General features: G+C 43.1%; 1 protein-coding gene across 1 annotated transcript; it reads right to left on the bottom strand.

Annotated features, from left to right (window-relative positions):
• Positions 1 to 5,869: 5,869 nt before the first annotated feature.
• Positions 5,870 to 6,331, bottom strand: LOC139833996 (protein FAR1-RELATED SEQUENCE 5-like). The gene has a single exon (XM_071824376.1). It carries the CDS (start codon positions 6,329 to 6,331, stop codon positions 5,870 to 5,872), a length of 462 nt encoding a protein of 153 aa, XP_071680477.1.
• Between the last annotated feature and the right edge of the window lie 3,104 nt (positions 6,332 to 9,435).

Consider the following 9,435-nt stretch of genomic DNA (forward strand, 5'->3'; position numbering starts at 1 on the left):
CTCTGCTGGAGATGTAAATAATGATGATGAGAAGAAACCCAAGAAGGAGTTTGCTGAGAAGAAACACAAGAAGATGTATGCTGAGAAGAAACCCGAGGAGTGTGCTGAGAAGAAACCCAAGAAGGAGTATGCTGGAGATGTAAATAATGATGATGAGAAGAAACCCAAGAAGGAGTTTGCTGAGAAGAAACACAATGAGAAGTATGCTGAGAAGAAACCCGAGGAGTGTGCTGAGAAGAAAGAGAAGGTGTTATTGATTTCACACATTTTTTTGTGTGTGTGTTTTGGTAAACATTATTACAGACATGTTTTAAATTGTTCTTTTGTTACTGCAGGCCAACTTATTCAACCGGTCTTCACCTATGAAAGTTGTCCGGGTTTGCAAGGCGATGACTAATGATCAGCGGGCTTTTATCATTCGAGCTGGTTTTGGCAGTGTTTTAGGCATGAAGTGCTCGAAGCTAATTCCAGAGCTATGCAGATTCTTAATGGAATGTTTTGATCAAGATGAATGTGTGCTTGATTTTGGTGAAAGGGGGAAAATACCCATCACTCTTGATTCAGTTGTCAGAATCATGGATGTGCCAATGGGTAGTCATCCTGTACCGTATCAGGGAAACATTCAAGCAACAAATTTAGTTTTCCAGATGTTGGGTATTCATGATGGCAAGCAACCAACTATAACTTTTTTGGAGAAGCAATTAGGTAAAGAATATCCAGCAGACGATGATTACCTGCGGAAGTTCATTATCTATTTGATGTCCTCTGTGTTTGCTCCAACAACTGGAATACTAGTCAGTCCAAAGTGTTATCCTGCGGTACTCAACACGGAAGCTATTGCTAGTTTGAACTGGGCTGGTTTCATCATTGATACTCTCATCCAGACAGCAAATGCAAAAGGAAGTAAGAATTGGTTCAAAGCTTGCATGCCATACCTCATGGTGGGTTTTCTGAACAACTATGTTTTTGTAGCATGTATTTTTTTTACTGGAATGCGCTCATGCTTTTTGCAGTTATGTCCATCTGTAAATTATGCAAGGAGGCTTTACTATATAGCATTTAACTTGTCTATGTTTCTGCTATCCAGGTTCTGTATGTAGATTCACTGGAAACGGATGCATTAGACGTATCAGAAGAAGGACCTCGTATATGTGTCTGGACAAACATGATGATCAGGCTTGTTGTTGATCTTGATACAAAGGCGGATGGATCTTTCGGCAATTTACCGGTATAATGAACTATCTCGTAAAACACAAAAATTAGTTTACACATCTATTCACTTGGCTATATTGTATTCTTCTGTAATCATAGCTAATGTCTTTTCCTTTTTCTTTTTGTTGCACCAGCTCAAGCCTTGTTTCAGGAACAAGCCATCTATATTCTGTTATCAACCTTCTGTGGTTGACATGTTCATCAAGCACCATCTACCGGTGAATGTTGATGATAAGGCAAGATGTATTAATTTTAAGTACTTATCATTTAGGATGTAGGACTGTCTCAGTAATTACATGTAGTGGATACAGAAACAATCGTGTACACATTTTTGTAACAGTACTGAAGAACTTACATCTCTTTTTTCACTAGTCTTATTTTTTCAGACGTTGGGTCAGTATAGAACTGTTGTGACAAAAATGTGTACTTCTTTCGAAGATGGTGTAGCTGAGTTCATCACATCTCTACCAAGCAGCAAGGGGCAAAACTATTCGGCCGTGCAAAACTATTCGGCCGTGCAAAATGAAGAAGGAAAATACAGCGGGAAGAAGGAAAATAAGCGCAAGCGCAGGAAAGTACCAAATGTTAAGCAGCCAACTGAAGAAGTGGGGGACCAGGAAGATGATGATTCTGAGGAGTTGAAAGGGAAAAATCCAGATGAAGTAAATGTGGATGCTGGTTGCAAGTTGCCAAAATCCAACAAGAGGAAAACTACGGATGCTTACTTGGTTGGAGTGGTAGCTACCAACAAAAAATCAAAGGTTACTTCAACCTTTGATGGAGTTGTAGCTTCAAATAAAACTAGTTTCCATGATGATCAACCAGATGCTATTTCCAAGGATCAAGATGTAGAAGATGAGAAGGAAACTCAACAAGTTGGTTCCGACGATACCTTCTTGGAAGAAGTCAGTGATGTTAACCACCAAAAACATGAAGTTCCTTTCAAAGCAGAAGTCAGTCATGATTGTGCCCCAAACATGATGTCTCCAGGGAAACTCCATGCTTTGAGCCACCTGCAGCTCTATGGTTCAGGTTCCCAATCAAGCACTGATACCCCATCTGCACATAATGTGGAAGTTAATGATGGAATCACCATTTCAGCTCAGATTCCAAGCAACAACAAGAAGTCAGTATCGTTTTCAGTGGAGGTTAAAGATAATAGCAAAACATCATACTCAGTTCCAATTTCAGAGCAGGACAGCTCAAGAAAAGTGAACCAAGGTAGCCCATTGGTAAGGAGACCTGTGACAAGATCAATGTCACCAATGAAAGCAACTACGGCTACAAATGCTACCCCTAGTCCAAGGAGGCTAACAAGGCTTGCGGCTGCAGCAATTAAGGCAAGCCAAGACAAGGATGACGATGTTTTATATCGTGCAACTCCTAATGAAAGAATTGAAGTAACACCATCTGAACTGATTGACTATACCATGAACAGAAAGTTGGAGCTTGACTTTACAGCCGCAGAACCTGTTGCTGAAACCGAGATGCAAAGGAAGATCTGTGAGCTCCGGGATGACTGCCCTTCTTTTGATCTTGGTCTTGACAACCCGGGCTCTCAGCAAATTGAAACTGAAGGCCAAGTTCAGCAACCAGATGCTACAATGGAAGAACCTATAATCATTTCCAGCAACGAAGACAGCGGAGACTCACTTGATAAGATTTTTGCAACCATTGAAATGCCCAACACAACACCAGCAACTGTGAAATGCAAGGTGGTACACGAGGTTCATGACTCGCCAAACAACCCAAGTAGCTGCACACCAGTGCCACAACCCAGAAGAATTGTCAAACCTGGACCTACGCTGCAATCACCTTATGGAAATCTTGTTAACAAGCCTACTGTCCTGAAGTCTGATGCTGAATTATACAACAAGGTATGTTCGTATGGCGGCAGAACCAAGCATCCTCTGAATGAAGAGAGGATAATTGACTACGGAGATTACTACATCCTGTTGCGTGACTTGGCAAACTCTGTCAAACCAGAGGGGTTGATAAGCAATACCACATGTGAGATTGCTTTGCGAGTTCTTGCTTCTGAAATGGTAAATCAGAAGAAATATGTCATGCCACTTTGCATCTCTGTAAGTAAAATAACATGTCCTTCGTGTTTTTATACTGGAATGTTTCTTTTTGGAGATGTCTTAACAGTTTTCTGTCAGCAACTTACTTCTTTTTTCTTTTATGGCATTTTTTGAAATGCAGACAAAACTCAGGAGTGCCACATGTAACTTGGACAGAACTGTCAGGAAAGCATTTCAATGCACACCGTCACATCGCCTAGACCACAAGGACTTTGTAAGTCCACGATCTATCACTAAAAGGCTTTTTTTTTGTTTTTCATCAATCTAGTTGTCACATGTTTCTACTTGCAGGTTTACCTAATTCTCATCTTACATTCCTACATTTTTTGCGCGAATGCAGATAATGTTCTCCGTCCTACAAGATCTGACACCTGAAATTAAAGATGTGATGACTGGGCATTATTATCTAATTGTGCTCAACCTCAAGTCAGGGAGGTTTGAGGTCATGGATTCTCTAAGGAATGAAGGGAACAAGGGCCTTATGGCAGATGCTCGCAATATCATAGGAAGCATCAAACATTTTTGGCAGGTCAACTACAGTGAGTCAAAGATTGACATCTCCACATATAAGACTGTCTTCATTCAAACCACAAAACAAGATACAACGTAAATTTTCTGTCTGTCAACCCTATTTTCTTCATCACATTCTTTCTTACATCTCTTTTTATAAATGTTTTCTCAGCAATTGTTTTTGTTTCTATTTGCTAGGTACGACTGTGGTTACTTCGTGCTAAAGTTCATTGAATCATGGGATGGCAAAAGGATGCTACTAATCAAAGCATCTAACATGCCAGCATATAGGAAGCTGTTTCTGAAAAAATGGATGGACCGTCAGGAGAACTTGATCAACTGGGAAGAACTACTGTTCAACAGTTGATAGCCAAGGTCTTTCCCCTGGTATGGCAATGGATAGCTTTGCCGATTTTACTTCCACAATGTGAAAAGCTACTGTGGATGATGTTACTTTTATTTTTTTCAATGCCTATATGCAAATCATATCTTTCGTCCTTTGACGACTATTGTACATTACATACCCACACAATAAGATGTTTTCCTTCTGTAAGGATTTCTACGTATTATACATAAATCTACTTACAAACAAGAACAACAGTTTGGCATAAAATTGATATTGCACTGTATTATGTAGCAACAACCTGAATTGCAGATCCAAGTACATTCAAGCCGTAATGTTTCAACACAATGACTGTTTGCATTATAGATTAATGCACCAACTACCAAAACATAAAACATTTTATACATCTAGACCATGTTACGGAAGAAGTCTATTTCTGTTTGCTCTGGTACTGGGGTTATCTTGTCTTTGCATGTAGCTGCAGTGTGCTGATTAGACCCGCAGAGAGTGCACTTCACAGGTTTAGAACCCTTCAAATGCAACTCTGATTGTTTCCTTTTTTCTGGTGGTCGACCTTGTTTTGAAACATACTCTGGATCTTCAACATGATCAAATTTTGTAGAGCTACCTTGCCCAGAATGACCTACATTGCCTACATCTGGTGCCTCATCTTGAGTTGCATTACCTTTCTTTTTATTTTTCCGCTTTGCAGACTCTGCAGCTTTCTTTGCTAACAAATCTTTCTCCAAAGCTAGAATGTATTTTTCTGCTACTGCCTTCCCTTTATCAGAAGTTGATGCAATTTTAGCGACTCTAGTGTACTCATTACACAGAGTACCATAACGTATAAGCTGCCTCTCTTTGTTAGTTGGCTTCCTTTCTGATGGGACTTTGGGCAATTCCATCTTCTCCTCAACTATTGTATCTTCAAGCATTCTCCATCTGCGTAGTATGTATTTTTCTGGAATATACTCAGTAGCACCCAACTGTATCATAACTCTAAATACATGGCAACATAGCAAACCATCTCTGCTAAACTTGCAACACTCGCAGTTGTAAGTTTCAGTCTCCATGTTAGCATCAACCCTATATCTGTTCTTACCATATCCGTAAACATAAGGTTTAATTGGCATAACATCATAATTTTGGCCATCAACATGCTGGACATTGTAGGATGTAACTTTCCGCAGTTCTGCTCGGAAACACAGGTAGATGGGGTGCGTATACACATCCAAAGCTTGTTGTTCTAATGGATAATCACCCCATAGCCTGAAAATCTTGTCTTCATCCTTAAATTCAACTGAATCCTCTGCAACATCAATTTTCTCTTGCAACTTCAAGTATTGTTCGAAAAAATTGTGTAGGCTGTTGTGTGGGCTAATATATCTTTTCAACACTGCATTGAACCCCTCACTCCTAGCAGTAGATTGTAGGAAAGAGAAGAACCGTTCCTTGAAATATGCTGGGACAAATGTGGCTCTAAGATGATATAGATCACTCAGATGAGTGTTGTCAGATACATTGTGTTTCATAATCATCTCTGCCCACCTCATTTCAAACTCTTCAATTGACATGCTGTAGTCTATTACTTCATTCAGTTCCTGCCTTAGGTCCTCATGTTTAGACAAGAAATTACCCAACACAGCCTGTGCATTTTGCATGATGTGCCACCTACAGTTTATGTGTGTGCAATCTGGAAAACATTGAAGAATTGCAGTTCTCATAGCAGCGTCTTGGTCGTTATGAAATTATCTGGTTGTAGTCCACCCATAGCTTCAAGAAATTCCTCAAAAAACCAAACAAAACTTTCCATTTTTTCATTCTTCAGAAAACCACAGCCTAGCTGTATAGTTTGGCCATATCGGTTGATACCTATGAAAGGAGCAAACGGCATGTTGTACTCATTTGTCATGTAGGTACTGTCAAATGAGAGGCAGTCACTGTAGTTTTTGTAAGCCGCTATTGCAGCACCATCAACCCAGAAGATGCGGTCAACCTTGTCAGCATGGTCTGTATGTAGATTGAAGTAGAAGTCTGGATCTTCCTTCTTCATTTTCGCAAAATGAGCAAGCAAAATTGACATGTCCTTGTGCTTATGTTCTTCATCTATGGTACCAATGAAGTTGCTTACATCTTTGCTGTCATACGGTACATTAGCTAGCCCGCCATACACTTCTCCCATTATCCTCATAATCCTACCAGCTGACAGGTTTACCTTGTGCAACATCCTAACAAAATCATTTTCTTCCTTGGGAATCCCTTTATGAGACCTCAAGTACTTTTCAGGGAGAACTTCCGAACCAATTTGTGATTGTGCTCTTCTATGAAGTATGTCACATGCCACTTCTGCCCTTTCCTCTTTACTCTCAACCTAGCCTTGCAATCTGTTTTCTTAGTGATGGTACGGTTCCTCTGCCGAACCGGAGGAGCTTCTAGCTGAATAATGTCCTCATTTTTCCCACTCTTGTTACAAACAAACAACTGCTTGTCCTTCTGGCCATCAAGAGTTGAGTTCTTCGATGTACTACATTTGATGGAAAATCCAATCTTATGGGCGTATTTGTTGTAGTGCATCTTTGCCTCCTCCCATGTATCAAATTTCATCCCTGGGAAAGGTGTTTGGATTTCAGTTTTACTGCACGGCGTCGACTGAACTTCTTCATCATCATCACCTGCTGAATCATCACTTGACAGTGTCTGACTGGTTGTAGCTTCCGTCTCAGCAGAAGCACCTATGTTGCTCTGCTCTGGATTTACATGCTTGCTATGTTCTGGATTTGAATTGGCTCTTGTTTTGGATTGCTCTGTATTTGCATTTGCTGCAGTATTGCTTTGCTCTGAATTTTTTGATCCTTCTGCTCTGGTTGTTGGTTTACTGTTGTTGCATGGTTGTTCATCCAAATCATCAAGCATTGAATCATCTTTCATAAATGGTTCATTAAGATCTAGTCCAACAGCAACACTTCTTCCAGCCATGTCTAAAAATAGAGAATAAGATGTAACTCAACTTACTGGTTCCTTAAACAAACCAAACTAGCACTTGTAAAAACTAGCCAAATGCTACAATACAAATGTAGAAACATTTTACATACATATGAGTTTGTTTGTTTTTTCAGTGCTTTTGTACTAGTAATAATTTCAGTTATCTACAAATTGTTTTCAAATCTTCTGATTTTAAAATTGTTATGTATACTTTGAGAATAACATGGCCACTAACAGTAACTTTCCTTTATTTTGCATAGCTTACATCAACTGATGTTTTTGGATGCTCACCCAACTGATGTCATTGTCCAACGACTACTAGCTGGAAAGAACAAGGCTTAAAGACCTTCTTTTAGGTTCGTCTTTAGGTTATAGACTGTTAGATGTATATATCTGTATATTGTAGTTTCCCCATATGTTAGGAGGCTTTCTGCATATGTGCACCTGTACATGTACTATATATTGTGGCCTTTGGCCCCCTGGTAATACAACAAGTATATTTCCTTCACATGGTATCAGAGCAAAAATTGATCCTCTAGATTCCCGGCCGACGTTGCTTGTTCTGTCGCCCGTCCGTCCCTCGTAATCGATCTCGAGGCCGCCCGCCCGCTCTGCTGCTTCGATCCCCAAGTCCCCGAAGCCCTCTGCTTCCTCCGCTCGATCTGGTGGCCGCCCGCCTGGTCTGCTTCGATCTCCTTCTCAAGGCGCTTGAAATTCGCGCCAGAATCACCGCTAGTCTCTGCAAGCTTCTTCTGGAAATCAGCCTCCATCTGCGCACGCCAGCAATTGCTGAATTCCGCTTGGGCGTCTGCTTGCGTCCATCTTTTGGGCTGGCGGAGGGCCATCTGCTTCGATTCCCCGCCCCGTCCGCGCGGACGGCCGTCTCCTGCTTCGATCGCCCTGCGTGAGGCCGCCTGCTCGCCTGCTCCGATTCCCCCTGCCTGATCCCGTGCGGTGGCCATTTTTCTTGGCTGCCGATCTCCGTGGCTGCCGTGCTTGCATCTCCCCTGCCGATCGGCCCGCGTGTGCTGAGATTGGTTCTATCTCTTTGCGCGTGGCCGTGAGTTGAGTTCCAACTGAAAAAAAGAAAAGAGCAAAAAAAAAAAATCCTGTCGTCGGCTGTTGTTACCCGATGGGCCTCCCTTCGGTACTTGGTATTTGTCCGCTGCCTCCGTGTATGACGGCTAGCCGTTCTTCGTCGCCGTTTGCGACCTCTTCACGCGACCCTGCTTGCACTTCACCAACTTTTGCGGCCTCTTCATGCGGCTCTGCCCGCGCTTCGCCGACTTCGTCTACGTCGGCCCGCCGCTCTACATCGACTTTTGCGGCCTCTTCCCGCGGTTATGGCCGCGCTTCGTCGACTCCGTCTACGTCGGCCTGCCGCTCTACATCGACTTTCGCGGCCTCTTCACATGGTTATGACCGCGCTTTGCCGACTCTGTCTTCATCGGCGTGTTGCTCTCCGTCGCCCCCTTTGGTGGCCTCTGTGCGTGTGGGTGATAGCTCCTCGTCAGCACCTGATTATACGTCGACCTCTCCAGTCGCGCCCCTCTCTGCGCATGAGATAGCGCAGCTTCACCGCCTGCTTGATGCTTGGGATTCCAGTTTACGTCAGCAGCCTCGCGGTCTGAGTCTCCGCCCTCGTCCTCATTGCACCTACTGTGGCAAGGTTGGCCACACTTCCTCCACATGTTGGACGCGGGATCCCAGTTTACGTCAGCAGTTCCAGGATCGTCAACAGGCTGGCTCTTCAGGATCTTCTGCAGTTGCACCCTCTGATCAGGACATTCTCAGGGGTCTTCGTGGTCTGCTCGCTACTACAAACTCTTCCTCGCCGGGCGCTGCTGGTTCTGTGACTGGCTCTTCTGGCACTGGTCAGGTACGTCCCCGTGGTATCTGGATTCTGGAGCTTCCTTTCATATGACCTCTGAGTCTTCTATTCTGTCTACTCTTCGGTCTCTTATTTCTCCTGTCCGTGTTGTCACGGCTGATGGTACCTCTATTCCTGTTTCTAGTCGAGGCACCCTTTCTACTCCCTCTTTCTCTGTCCCAGATGTTTCTCATGTTCCTCGCCTTCAGATGAACCTTTTCTCTGCTAGCCAGCTCACCGATTCGTTGTCGCGTCATTCTTGACGCTGAGCCTTGTGCGGTTCAGGATCGTCGCACACAGGCCCTGGTTGGAGCTGGCCCTCGTAGCTGTAAGTCTCCGGGGCTTTGGGAGTTAGACTGGCTTCGTGTTCCTTCCGCTGCCACTCCATCTGCCAGTTCTCATCCGGTTGTTGCCTCTGTCACCGGCTCTTTTCA

Source organism: Lolium perenne, chromosome 7, assembly GCF_019359855.2.
Source record: "Lolium perenne isolate Kyuss_39 chromosome 7, Kyuss_2.0, whole genome shotgun sequence".
NCBI lineage: Eukaryota > Viridiplantae > Streptophyta > Magnoliopsida > Poales > Poaceae > Lolium > Lolium perenne.

Bases quoted from the DNA above. Each gene is read 5' to 3' on its own strand.
- LOC139833996 (XM_071824376.1), bottom strand. From the start codon at position 6,331: ATGGGAGAAGTGTATGGCGGGCTAGCTAATGTACCGTATGACAGCAAA.